Below are 14305 nucleotides of genomic sequence, written 5' to 3'. Positions count from 1 at the left end.
TGGATTTATGGTGCCAATTTATGTCAAACATTACAGGCAATTTGTTGGATCTAAGCATTATGAATCAATGCGTCTGGGATTGCAGCAGGCTTCATGGTATTAATATTTTCTTTTAAGATTCATAGAAGTATAGTTTAAAAGTAAATGGTAACGACAAAAATATTATATAACTATATCAATAATTTTTCCATTACTGGTTGGTATTGTTCTTCCGCCAAAAAACAAAATGGAATTTTTTCCAGTTCATATTTTTGCATTCTGAAATAGCATTAGGTATTAGCTTTTGTCAGATAAAGAATTTTTTTAGTGTATTGATTTTTTTTTTAATTAAAGCATAATTTTAATATATTTTGATTTTGTAGCATTCAAGGTTGTAACACTTTTAACGGAATTTATTTTTCAATATGAACTGCTATTGTAGTGATAGTTTACTTATATTCGAAAAAGATTTGATAAACCGAAAACATCATTAAAAATGCTGACAACTACAACTCAGAATATTGTAGTTGAACTTAATCAACAGTAGAAATTTCTAATTTTCAAAATAATGAGAATGAAAACAATTTCCCTGTAGATTTAAGTAGTTTTATATTGTGCTGTAACTACTTAGTTTACAGAAGAAATTTGGTATTATAATTTTAACAATCCTTTTAAGAAATAATATAATTGTATCATTGAGAATATTGTTGTTTGTAATTTTTTGAGCGTATGGAAATTTGTAAAATTATTATAAATTGTCAGTTGGTTAGGATATGATGAAAGTTTTGGCTATTGGGAAATTCAAAAATCTGAAAGAAATAGAACAGAGAAAAACTTATTAATGTACTATAATATGACGTCATACTTATTTTATAAAAGCAATAAATGACTTTTATAGTAATAATAAATCAATCAGATCACATGATAAAAAACATTGACATAACACACAGTCAATAGTCCTTTTTCGCTTCGAATGTCATGATATAAAGTAAACAAAGAAGGCCGACATTATTTGATATAAATGAGAAGGAAACTGTGTTTCAACTCTGATGTCATTCATTTCTAAATCAAGTGTTCCATCAATAGGAAACGTTTGCAAACAGTGAAATCTATCTAGCAACTATTAATCGCGAAAATTGTATAGTAAATCACAAACAAAAATAATGAATGGTCCTCGCAGTACAAATGGAAAACAGCGTAGTGGCGAGGGAGGGGCTGGAGCAGGTTATATGCCAACTCCAGACGACGCCCGATCGTCATTACAATATTCAGCATTAGCTTCACTTACTCCAGCGTCAGCAGGTTCTTTTTTTTTTATTATTTAGTTTATTAGTTTATTTGTTTGTAGTTTAAGGTACCTCGATGACTCTGGGGGCTGTTTAGGTTATTTGAAAACTATAATTAATAATTCTTTTATCCTGTCGAAAAGTTATGAGCGATATACCTCCAATATCTATTGCATTCGGAGATTATATCACTTGTAATCCGACAGATCCAGAATATGCACGTATTGCCAACCTTTTGGATAATCAATCAGCGTCCCAGATTTCTGACTTCTCTCTACAACAACAGTTACATGCTGTTCGTGGATTGCTAAATCAAGTTGATGTGAGCTATGTGTAAGTATTCCATTGTTTCGATCTTGTTTCATAATAAATATTTAGTGTACAAGTTTAATTTAATTATATATAGATCTATTGTCTTAGTCTGTTTTCTTAATTTATATTGTATTAATATTTATGTCTCAAAATAAGTTTTTGAAAAAAGTTATAATATCAAATATCGAAAATATGAATATGATTTAATGAATTTATTGGTTTTATATTGAATTAGCCGATTTAAGAGCTCATCGATAACATTTCCACGACCTTCTTTCGAGTATGCAATCAATCCTCAGCCTTCAATCCCACAGAAACGTCCATTCACGCAGGCTATGGAAATGATCCCTCAGAATACTACCAGTAGTAATATAATCTCACAACACCAAGATTATAATCGCGACATTTATCAAGTATCTGGCATGGGTTCTCGATCATCTCAAAGCTTTCATGCTAATAATGCTAATAAATCTGAAGTTATCATGAATAGTGCTGTGCCTCAGCAAATTGGTTATAATCAAAGTGTTTATGAAGAATGTATTTTACCTACACCGAATATTCCTCGAAATATCAACCATGTTCATCAGAGAGAGCGACAGAACACGTATAGTAATGATAGTATTTATGGAAATTCTATGTATAATTCATCAGATAATCAAGATATTCGAACACCATCTTCATTAGTTTTCATCGAAACTCCGGCACATTCAAATAGAGATTATCATCTTAACGTTTTTTCAGAAGCAAATATGATTCCACGATCATATGATATACGTTCTAATTCTCCACATGTTGTTATAGAAAGTACATCCCTTTCAAAATCTTACATTCAGTCAAAATATCAAGATTCTAAAGTGTCATCTACTTCATCACAAGAAATAGAAATGGAACATTTAACTCCCCAAGTCGTCATTAACCCAGAAACATCTCCCGTAAATAATTTCTATAATGAACAATACGAAGATTCTGATAATCTCTTAACTACAAAACGACAAAGTATTCGAGCAACATCCCCTAAAGTAGTTATAGAAATTCCACCGAGAGATAAATTGGAAGAATATCGTTCGCCCCAAAAATCAGAATTTGATTGGAGTCTTAGTCCGCATCAATCTCACAAAAAACCAAATCAAGAATACAAAAAACATAAGGATAAAGATAAGGATGAAGAACGAAATGGAGAAAGTAAGCTAACATTTTTATTTTTGTATAATTTCAATTTTATTGCAAATCTTATTTATCTTGGACTATTTTATAGGTGTATTGATCAACTTAATCAATTATATGAGTATGATATTTGAAGCTGAGGATTCCGCCAGCGTAGATCAATCTAATGCAAATTCACAAAATTCAACATCATTATTTGTTCCATCAAGTATGGGCTCAAGCGAACCTCTGCTTACCACAAATGCAATCCAACAACTCATAAAACTTGTTAGCAAAGTGAGCCGTTACAAACGTATGGAGGATGTTGAAGTAGAGGACTTAGCACGTCTTTTGAAAATATTAGATCGTTCTGTGCGAGAGGTCGAAAATTTTGAAGTATTACCTAAGTCAACATCTAAAAGCCGAATTAAAGTAAATCAAAAAAACTCTGATTACAGTGTAGATAAAGGTGATACTTATGATGATGATTATAAAATGGATGAAGACTCAAGGACGGAACAAATTGAAGAAAAGCTTGAAAAAATAATGAATGGGATTGATGCTGCAATAGCTGCATTTACAATAATGACGGGTGGTAAATTAAGTAAACAGGTATTGAACATTTTCTATTTTGCCGTATTTTGTTGACTATTAATATAATAATATAATTAATTAACAATTATCGATTATAGCTTTACCCTGAAGACCTAATTACTTCAAGTTTGAATCTTGTAAAAAATCAACTTGGAGAAATTATATACCGTTTTTTGGAATTAAATACGTCTAAAGAGGAATTGAATAGTATGTTTTTTTAAAAAATTTTTTGGGATGGGATTTTTTTGATGGTTAGTTAATTTATTGTAATTTCCATTGTGTGACAGATGAAGCTGATTCCTTATTGCTCGAGATTTTTGATAAATATCCTTTATAAAATTTATTTTTATTCGAGTTATTATAAGTTTATTTTTATTCCTTAACAGTTAATTTTTTTCTTACTTCGCGCCTCAAGCGTAAGATATCGGGATTGCTTCCAATTATGACTACTTATCTGAGAAAATTGTATGACTTAATGCAACAAGAAGAGTTATCAGATAGCATTGTCATAACTGTTAGTTTTATTGCTATTGGACCATTTTTTGTTGATTCTGCTAGCGGTGGCAGCAATAATTTTTTTGGAAATAATGTTGAATCTATGAAATTGGTCGCACTTGGATTGTTGCGATTGGTACGACATGATTTTATTTAATATCATGAATTTTGTATTGGGCAAAGCTTTAATGATAATTAATAATTAATGTAACAGGTTTTCACAAATCATCAAAAACAACGTACTTGGATTTTAGAGGAAATTCTCACTTCTTTAATTAAGTTACCCACGACAAAGCGTAATTTACGACAATATAGGTAATTAATACGAATGGGTAAAATGTCCCCATGCTGATTACCATAGCTAATAAAATCGTTAATTATAGGTTACCTGATGGTAAATCAATACAGATGGTTTCGGCACTTATTTTGCAACTCATTCAAAGTTGTACAGCGGGTACAAATCAATATGGCTCCAAGGAAATTGACGGCCAAGGCAGAGATGAAATTTTTGGAATTGATATCATTGGAGATATCAATAATTTAAAAAAAGGTTTATCCCCCAGAACCACATTGTTTTTTTTTTCCTGTTTCCTTTTTTTTATTACTAATAAATATTTAATTAAATTAGTGTGGAAGTGCTTGGAAAACGGGTATTGATGCTGCTAGTGCGAATGCTGGTTATGTTTTTAAATTCTTGCTGGCAAGGTATTTTTCATCTTTTATTTTATTAATATTTTTTTACAATTCCGCACGTCATCCAATAATTTCTTAAATTGTTAAGATGCACAAAGTCTATTAAAAACTCGAACGAGTCAGAATATCGTGTATTGCTGGATAACTTCATGGAAGATGTAATCACAGTTTTAAATTTTCCGGAATGGCCTGCCGCAGAAATGATAGTTCACATTTTCAGTAAAATTATGGTAATGTTTATAGAAGCAATCACTGTTTCATTATTATGTCAATTAATAATATTTACTCGCTAAAACTTAGGTTGGCTATATTAACGATAAGAAGGCAGACACATACACAAAGTCCATGGCTATTGATTATTTAGGTACAATTGCTGGACGAATAAAGAAATATGCCAATAACGTCCTAGTAACTGGTGAGAGTACATTAGAAGATAATTGGGAAAATAAAGAAGTTCGCCATTGGATAGATATGGCCAAAGATGTCCCAAAGGGAGAGGTGCGAATAATACGATTTAATTTTTTTTTGTTTTCATGGTCACATTTACATAGCTCGATTCATTTTATTTTAGATTACTAGTCTAACGAATGCGCAGTCAGTGAACAATCTTTGGGAATGTCAAAAAGTTGTATTAAAATTTCTAGAATTTGGCGCATTAGAAGATCCTGGAGTACAGGTACGTATATAATAAGAATTATAATTATACAATAAACCTTATTGATTGTATATTTGATATACTTTAGTGTGCTCGGCAATTTTATTTGGCGGAGTGGGGATATTCTTTTGTTAACACGCTACTTTCGATTTCTGAAAATTTATCGAGTGAAGACCGGGAAGAAAAAGCCACGATTGGCGAAATGAAAAAATTGCTAGATAAAATAATTGCCGAATATTGGCAAATGTCTTTAGAAGATAACATTGACCAAAATTTGAAACAAAGGTAGTTTCAATGTACTTTCTATAGTACCTTAGGTTTAATAGCTTAATTTTTTTTTTCTTTTAACTTCCAAATAGATCATTAGGTATAGAACGTTCTGACATTAGTCTTGTTACCGAACTTCTTGCAACAAGGCAAACTCTATATCAGAATTTTGATTCTATCCTCTCGAGAATTTTGGTTTCGCTTGATACAGGTGTTGTTGCTTTTCGAACCAAAGCCTTGAGAGCCTTGGGCCAAGTAGTTATTAATGATCCGAACATTTTGAGTCAAGTAAGTTTCTATTCCTATTTCGATTAAGGCAACCTCGATATTCTAATTAATATTGAATGTAAATGCAAAGGTTAATGTTCGACAAACAATTGCACAAAGACTTTCCGATAATTCACCGGCTGTTCGTGATGCAGCTATTGATCTTGTTGGTCGATATCTCTCACAAAAACCCGATATTACTGAACAGTATTATAAAGTTATCAGTGAGCGAATTTTGGTAAATATAAATTAATATTTTGTAATTTTCATACAAGTTTTATTTTGGAATATATGTTTATTATATGCATGTATGTACAGGATACCGGTCTCAATGTCCGAAAACGTGTTATAAAATTACTTCGTGACATATATCTTAAAAGTGCGGACCAGAAAATGATGATAGATATTGGTTGTAAAATTCTTATGCGTATAAATGACGACGATAATCATGTTAAGGTAAATATCATTTAAGAATTGTGAAAATTAGATATCATTAGTAACTATTAATTAATTCATTCTAAAGGACTTAGCTTTAAAAACAATTCAAGAATTATGGTTTGTACCATTCAAACATCAAAGAACTGTGAGCATTGACATGGATGATCTTGATGACGATGATGGACAAAGTGAATTTACCAACATGTCTTCTGTTGGTAAGAAAGAAGTTTTAAGTAGAAGCTTGTTAATTGTTGGAGTTGCAGGACGCCTTGGCGAAAGAAACGGCCATGTATTAGGAGGATTATTCAAAAAGGTTAGTTTTTAATTATTTAATCATGTAAAAAGGGTTTATTTGAGATTATTTATATCTTTTATAAAAAAAAGATTTTAGAAAAGGATGGAAAACAGAAACGGGAAGTTTTAAATATATGCCAGTGTATGGTGGATTGTTTGTTCGAGCATTTATTGACATTGCAAGACTCCAATTCAAAGGTATTTTATAAAATCATGATTTTTTCCTTCTATGATCATTACTTAAATGTTATTAATATATATGGACTTTTTTTAGACTGAAGTCGTAAGTTGTATAAGTACCATATGTCTCTTAAGCAATGCCTCTCCTTCACTTGTTCGAAGACATGTTGTCACTCTACAACCATACTTAAAAAGTGCTAGCTCGGTAAGTAATGATAATGATGTCATATAATAATAGAATTCTCTTTTAATTTAATTTTTGATCATATAGTCCGATGACCAAACTATCTTATATTATGTTTTGATCATCTATCAAAGTGTTCTTCCACTTTTAAAACGACCAAATCCAAGCTTTTTAACTGAAGTAGAGCAAGCTCTTCTTGGTCTACTTACCAAAAGTCCACAAAAGGTATGATAAGAAGATGATTTAATATATATCGGGTATTGTTTAGAATTATATGAAGAATAAATATTGAAATCTTATTACCATTTGTATTATTACCTTAGATTCTTCAAGAAGTTGTACCGTGTCTTTGTGTTATTGTTGACAAATTAACGCATAACTATATTCGTTTAACAAAACTGTTGAGATCTTGTATAGGTAATATTTTATTAATTTATTCATGTAATCGCATGAAAAATTCTGTTTTTCTTATTTTCCATTTATATACCTTGTACCCTTGAAGAAAAACTTAAAGTTGAGAAGAAACATTTAGATGCTGGTAAAGATATATCTTCGGCGCGAAATGTTATGGTTCTTCTTTTAATTATCGGTCTATTATGTAAGAATTTCGATTTTGACAAAAAGAGATCGGAAAAACCAGGTTAGAACACTACAAAAATTTTTATAAATTCACTAATATATATATATATACATATATATTTATTTGATTAACTTTGTTTTTTTTATCAGATGAAATGAAAGAATTAAATCTAATTGATAAGGTACGAATAGATTATTTAAACACGCTTTTATAATTTTGTGCTATCGATATATATTGAAATACCGCTTATTACAAATTTAGGGACCTATAATAACTATTGTTTTCCAATTAGTTTTATATTTTTGCAAAGAAAGCTTATCAGAAACTGTTCAGAAAATGGCATTACAAAGTTTAGGTAAATAATAATTAAAGTATATTTACTTTCTCTTCTTACTGATTTTATTTATATTCTATAGGGTTCATATATTTATCCTATCCAATCATAATGCTTAGACCGGAAAGTACGGATCTAATGGATCGTATATTGAATACTGGAGCTATGGATATGAAAATACAGCTAATGAAGGTGTTTTCTGATTTCTTGGTAGCAGAACAACAAAAAATTAATACAGATTTAGAAGAGAAGAGTAAGCGTATTATTATTATTATAATTTATAAATTTATTTACTTATTTTAAATAAATATTTATCAATTATTCATAGAGCAAAAAAAAAATAACCCTGTCGATCTAAAGGTTTTAATTGGAAATGCAGATGAGTTTGCCGAGGCTGGGTAAGAATAATAAATTTTTTTTTTATTTGTTTTAAAGCAATTTGGTTTGGGAGTAATAGTTCCTTCTTTGAAATTTAATAGTGTAAGCAGTTCTTTAATGCAACGATATCTTGATCGGATTCTCGAATGTACTTTTGATCCAACACAAAGTTTGAAAATAATTGCTTTAGATGTCTTAGGAAACATTATTCAGCAGGGCTTAGCACATCCTGTATTGGTATGTGAGTTTGTATTTATTATTGTTCATTTTACATTCTCAATAACATTTATTTATATTTATTTTTCTAGTGTATCCCGACAATTGTTGCGATAGAGACTAGTCCAGAACAGACTGTTCGTGACAAGGCATTTAAATTGCATCAACACTTAAATGAAAAACATGCTTCACTGATACATTCTCGAAATGTAGATTGTGTTAAAAAGGCGTACGCTTTTCAAAAGCAATTGGTTTGTGAAAATCCTATTGTTGGTATGTTATTTAGGAAATAACTAAAATTTATGATGATTGAGTGTTATATGATTTTTTTAACTTGATCCATTTTTTTACGATTAGGGTATGCTGTTCGAAATGACGAGGGACATCCTGAAGCTTTGCTTAATCCTATGTATTCATTACTGAAAGAAAAACGGCAACGTCGTAATGATTTCTTAATATCAATTGTCAGAACATTCGATTTTGATTTAATACGATGTGATGAATCAACGGTATGAACATTTTTGCTTTAATTTAATATTCATATATTTTCTATTAATTATCCTTTTCCGTTCAGGTTGATGTCGGTTTTTGTAAATTTGTTGCGGAAAATCTAGCTACTATTGATTATAAGTCTTTGGAAGAAGTCCTTCATGTTATTTATTGTATCAATCGTGTTTTGTCAGTTGTTGCTATAAGTGCTCTGCATTCTATTCAAAATAATGCAAAAATACTCAATATTGACATGGATATAATTAATCAGAATAAAACTTCACAAGAGCAGGCCTCTGTCAATATTCAAACATTTGATGAAAACAATTCTCCGCATCAGCCTAGCGTTACTATGCTTAACGGAAGTTTTATGAATGTGAGCGAAACTACAGACAATGACATTAAATTAAATTCAATGTTAATTGAAGGTGTTCAAAAGCCTGAACTTTTAGAGAATATAGAGAAAAAGGAAACACAAGAAGATAGTCAAGAACAAGAATCGAGGAATAAAGACAAAGGTATATTCTGGTTATTTAAAACAATTAAACGAACAGTTATATTTCATTATATGTTTTTTTTTGTTTTTTTTTTGCAGAAACTATTTTGCCATTGCCTTATGCTGCAAAGGTTTCCATTTGTATGACTATTCTTATGTACTTGAAGGAACATCTGAAAAAGACATATGCACTTAGCGAAGCGTAAGTTAAATCTCGAGAAATTTATTATTATAAACATTTTACTAATTTTATTTTTTATTTAGCAAATGTCAGAACTTCAATCCAGCCCAAAGTGGATCCAATAAAGATAAGCCAGCTCTACGTCATCAAAATGCTCCACCAGTAATTACATGGGATGGTCTTTCGTTTATAGATAAACCTTTGCTAACGGACGATGATATAAAACAACAATGCGAATTGGTATGCTTATTTATATAAATAGAATTTTTTTTAAAAAAAAAAAAATTTCCGATAATAATTTAAGAGTTTTCTTTTCAGTTCAGAAAGCTTATCGCTGAGGATGGTACGCAGAAAGAAGAATTTGCCGATACAGAGATGGAGGGAGATTTAAGTAGCAAACAATCAAATAGTTATGCTAGTTTGGATCGCATGGATCTCGATATAACGACTATGACTATATTTGATGAGACAACACATACAACAGTAAAACCATCAGGAGGTACATCTTCAAGAAAAGGAATTGTACGTAAATTAGGTCCAAAATCAAAAAACGCATCATCACCAAGAACATCAGGAAATAAAAAAAGAAATACACCTAATAATGACACTGTATCTAAAAAATCTAAAAAGAAACGAAAATCAATTATAGATAATGTGACTGATGAAGAGGATAGTGATTTTCAATTGTAACTGGAAATTTAATAATAATAATAACTATTTTTACATCGATAGTTACTTTTTTAATAGCATATTTGGGAAATATGGATGTATATTACGATCAATTGCTATTCTTTTTTTTTTCTTTTTTTTGTAATATAGAACTTAATTTTTTCGCTTTAATAATCATTTTGGATTCTTCCTTTATTTTGTAAAATATTAAATATTATAATCACTTAATCAATCATATTTGAAAATAGTTTTTAGCATTTAAATTTATTCTAATTATATAATTAACATCTTTTTATCTTTTTTTCATATAAGGGAAGAATTTTATATTACAATTTTTATCATTGAGATAGTCAACCATAAAGAAGCGAATATGAAATAATAAATATAATATAATTATTTAAACATTATATTTATTTTCGCTAAAATAAAAATATTTTTATTAGATTTGTTATGGCGTAATACTAATTTAAAATTTGAATTACCTTGATAATGGATGAACCAAAGAGAAAATCATTTTAAGTAAATTAAAGATGATTAAAATTATACCATGGATTAATGTCAGAACACAGAATGTAACAATTATAGTGATAAAAAAAGTATTTAAATCAAGCGTTTTTTGTGGAATAAATCTCATTGTTATATTGATGAGAGGTAAAAAGAAAAATTGTATTTGTTATACATATATATTTATTTATTTAATAATTTAATTAATGTTAACTAATTGTAATTCATTTATCATCATATACCTGGAAAACAAAATATATAAATGACGAAACCAAACTAATTGAGATTGATGTGATGTCATAGCTTTTCTTGCTCGTATAAAATTGGTAAAAGAGGATATAAAAATTAAATGATTTAAATTGTTTCGATTTTTAAATAGATATGTTAAAGGCAGGTCAAGTATTGATATATATTTTCTTAATACGGGAACTGTTAATAATTTATATAATATAATATCATTTGAAGTGGTAACGGATTGAATAAAATGTCTAAGAAATAAAATAAAAAGGAGATTAGATACACTCGTGATAACGTAATTAAAATAATATATTTACCTTGCACCATTTAACGCAGCTATATGATTTGGATGAGAAGAAACTCCTTTTTCATCAAAAGTTATAATCTATAAATTATTCAAAATTTGATATTTAGGAAGATATGGTTTACTACAAGTAATTATGGTATATACTTACAATGTCAATTTTATGTTTTGTAACATAATCATTTATTATATTGGATATTAAAGTAGGATCCCAATTATTCTTTGGACCATCTTGTAATGATCTTAAACAAATTAAAGTAAATTATATTTGATTGATAAAGATAAATTTTGGTTTCAACTTTGAAACTTACGGATGATCTATAATATTAATATTTTCAATATCAATTCCAAGTGTTATACAACTACTTTCAAGTTCATTCCTTCGTATCTCCCCCAGCCCCGATTCATTTCCTATATAAAAAAAAAAAGAAAAAAATAATAATTAATAAAAATATATCGATAAAGATAATTTTCAATTTATAATAATTTATTAAGTACCTATCGATAAACATAATAAATGAACTTGATTTTTTCGATTTCGTAAAAAAAGTAAAGTAGGACCAAAAAACATACATTCGTCATCAGGATGAGATATAATTAGCAATATTTTCCTTTCATTCAATTGAACTTCATTATTATTAATCATTATATAATATAGTATTATAGTATTTGTTATAAGAAACATCAAGAATATAAACAATGAATATATTACGAAAGAAATCATTTTTCAATGTTTTCATAAAATGAGACAGAGATATTCATTATACAAGTTGCGCATGAAGATAATTTTTTTGTACCACGGTTCTAAGATGACGTAATTGCATAATGTATAATTTAAAAGTAAGTAGTATTACGAAACCTTTTTTTTTTAGCAATTGAATTTTTCAAAAAATATGGAAATAATAACCAATTTAAAACAGCTTTTCAATGATCATTATACATATGATGTAGTATTGCGTATAGATGGAAAGATTTATTTTGCACACAGTGTTATATTAAAATATCAATCAGGATATTTTTTGGAATATTTCGATAAGAGTGATAAAATGAAAAAAGGAAATTATTACATAGATTGTTCTTGCTTGATTAATAATCGTATAGTGATAAAAAATTGGTATGATATTATTGATAAAGAAGAAGAGTATAAAGAAGAAAAAGATAAAATTGAATTTTATTATGATTATGAAATATTTGGTAAATTTCTATCATACTTGTAAGTAAATTTATAATTATATTATAAATAAAAAAAAATTTATATTATGATAAAAAATAAAAAAATAATAATTTTCATTATAGCTACGGTTGGCCAGTTTATGTAAGAACAAATGAGCAATTATTCACAATTGCATATTTAGCAAAGAAATTCAAAGTAACAGGATTAACAAAGATGATGGACGGTTTATTAAAATATTTACCAACAACTTGGCAACAAAATGATATTGAAAATTGGAAAATTACTTTAGATATTTGTAAATGGCTTGAACTTGAACAAACTCAATTAGAGATTACGAATTATTTAAAAAAAAATGAAGTAGGATTAAATAATATAAAAATAATATTTGCTCAGAAGAAAAGAAAAAGGGATGAAGAAGAAAACGGTAAATTCTGATTTTTGGATAGAAAATACAGAAAATGCGGGATATTTTTTAAATATATAGCAGAAAATTTTTTTTTATGATTTTTTGTATAATTTTATCGATTTTATCGCTAATAATTGCATTTTAACCGCTCTATATTATGTATTACTGTTTTTTATTACAATTTTACAAAAAAATCAAATGCTAAATTTATTAAAAAACAATTGAAATCTTTGAATTTTAAATCAATTCGTATTTAAAAAAAAGAATAATAAAAGAAATCTAATATATATATATATCAAAAGGAAAAAAAAGTTTTATAGGATAAAGATATATACACAATATAAAACTACAAATATTATAATATTATTTACAAAATTTAAGGTCCAAGGGAAATTATTTACATCTTGAAAATCGGTATATATTATATATTTAATAAATTGGTGGTTTTACACAGATCGTTGTTACAGGTACAAGCGTTTTAATTTTAATCGTTTTAAGACTAAGGCTAAGACTTTTGATGGTTACGGGGTGTCGGCAGCAATCTCCTATAATATGCGGATTACATGTACATGTTGGTGTAGGAGTGCATTTGGTAATGATTGTTGGGGAAGTAATGCTAAGAGTGGTAGTTGTACCGATCGTCAAGCAAGTCTTCAAAATAGAAATAAAATAATTAAATTAATTTTTAAAATGAATAAAGTTTAATTAAAGTTATTACAGCTTTAGTGATTGTTGTTGGAATAGTGGTTATTTTCGTAACTGTCGTGGTAGTACGAGCACAAGCTAAAAAAATAATACTTGTTAGTAATAGTGGTTGAGACAATAATCACTTCAAGAAAACTTAAACTTGCCAGTAGCGGAATCGAAGAAGAGAAAAGCGACAAAGAAAGCACTAAGCAAGAGAATATTAGAGAGTTTCATTTTGGTCTTTTTTTGAATTACCCCAAGTGAAGTGAGGAATCAAGGCAAGAAACGGCACGTTTATATAGATACTCTTTACCTCAAATTTTATTAAATTAAGATTATTTGAATCCCCATAAAAATTAATAACACGTTGCAATAAAACTTTCATTGCCATATTTTCATAAAAAAAGCCTTATTTTCAACATTTATCATTTTTGAAAAAATATTATTTTCGTGTCAATTCAAACGAATACCAGATTAGCACATTTTTTTTTTCTTGGAATAGATTATCTATGCTTAATATCGCGAAGAATCGCTCAAATTGTTCTTTTCGTGGCCATTTAAACGAGAAGCCAACGCGTACGTTCATCGATCTAAGCCATTTATGCATAAAAGGCTTGTGCGGCTTATTTACCAAATTTAAATTTTGTTGGCTTATTCACGATTGCCACGAAAAAGATAGCCTTACTCTAAATGCTTTTCGTGGCTTATAAAAATTAAAAAAAAAATTCCTATGAAATACTTCGCCTCTCAAGATCGACGAACTTTTTTGTGGCTTTATGTTGTTAATTTGACAAGCATCTAAGACGCCAATTAGTCTGTATAACACGTAATGGACGTCCCTAAGCAAAAATTCTTCGTAATAT

General features: G+C 28.6%; 4 protein-coding genes across 5 annotated transcripts; 2 read left to right on the top strand and 2 right to left on the bottom strand.

Annotated features, from left to right (window-relative positions):
• Positions 1-954: 954 nt before the first annotated feature.
• OCT59_020522 (uncharacterized protein) lies at positions 955-10210 on the top strand. 2 transcript variants are annotated; one of them, XM_066149242.1, is made up of 34 exons: positions 955-1281; positions 1409-1598; positions 1813-2759; positions 2833-3332; positions 3413-3521; positions 3602-3638; positions 3717-3945; positions 4024-4124; positions 4193-4220; positions 4438-4514; positions 4591-4732; positions 4803-5000; positions 5074-5178; positions 5246-5442; positions 5517-5712; positions 5783-5929; positions 6010-6147; positions 6215-6442; positions 6514-6621; positions 6698-6808; positions 6875-7012; positions 7111-7204; positions 7290-7427; positions 7517-7548; positions 7629-7722; positions 7784-7954; positions 8030-8099; positions 8181-8316; positions 8388-8568; positions 8653-8804; positions 8870-9302; positions 9380-9482; positions 9545-9701; positions 9780-10210. In XM_066149242.1, the coding sequence occupies exons 1-34, from the start codon at positions 1143-1145 to the stop codon at positions 10149-10151; spliced, it is 6198 nt and encodes a 2065-aa protein (XP_065990170.1). In that variant the 5' UTR covers positions 955-1142; the 3' UTR covers positions 10152-10210. The 2 variants fall into 2 exon arrangements, with proteins under 2 accessions (XP_065990170.1, XP_065990171.1); XM_066149243.1 differs by having other exon boundaries at positions 1409-2759.
• Positions 10211-10783: 573 nt separating this feature from the next.
• Positions 10784-11935, bottom strand: OCT59_020521 (uncharacterized protein). The gene is made up of 5 exons (XM_025318726.2): positions 11674-11935; positions 11487-11586; positions 11327-11417; positions 11189-11256; positions 10784-11122 (listed from the first exon to the last, which is right to left on the bottom strand). Exons 1-5 carry the CDS (start codon positions 11897-11899, stop codon positions 10834-10836), a joined length of 774 nt encoding a protein of 257 aa, XP_025175486.1. The 5' UTR covers positions 11900-11935; the 3' UTR covers positions 10784-10833.
• A 108-nt stretch (positions 11936-12043) lies between these two features.
• OCT59_020520 (uncharacterized protein) lies at positions 12044-12967 on the top strand. The gene is made up of 2 exons (XM_025318725.2): positions 12044-12388; positions 12472-12967. The coding sequence occupies exons 1-2, from the start codon at positions 12069-12071 to the stop codon at positions 12782-12784; spliced, it is 633 nt and encodes a 210-aa protein (XP_025175485.1). The 5' UTR covers positions 12044-12068; the 3' UTR covers positions 12785-12967.
• On the bottom strand, positions 12842-13710 carry OCT59_020519 (uncharacterized protein). The gene is made up of 3 exons (XM_025318724.2): positions 13607-13710; positions 13474-13538; positions 12842-13406 (listed from the first exon to the last, which is right to left on the bottom strand). Exons 1-3 carry the CDS (start codon positions 13674-13676, stop codon positions 13185-13187), a joined length of 357 nt encoding a protein of 118 aa, XP_025175484.1. The 5' UTR covers positions 13677-13710; the 3' UTR covers positions 12842-13184.
• Between the last annotated feature and the right edge of the window lie 595 nt (positions 13711-14305).

Source organism: Rhizophagus irregularis, chromosome 3 (genome assembly GCF_026210795.1).
Source record: "Rhizophagus irregularis chromosome 3, complete sequence".
Taxonomy (NCBI): Eukaryota; Fungi; Glomeromycota; class Glomeromycetes; order Glomerales; family Glomeraceae; genus Rhizophagus; species Rhizophagus irregularis.
This window is presented reverse-complemented; position numbering and strand designations above follow the sequence as displayed.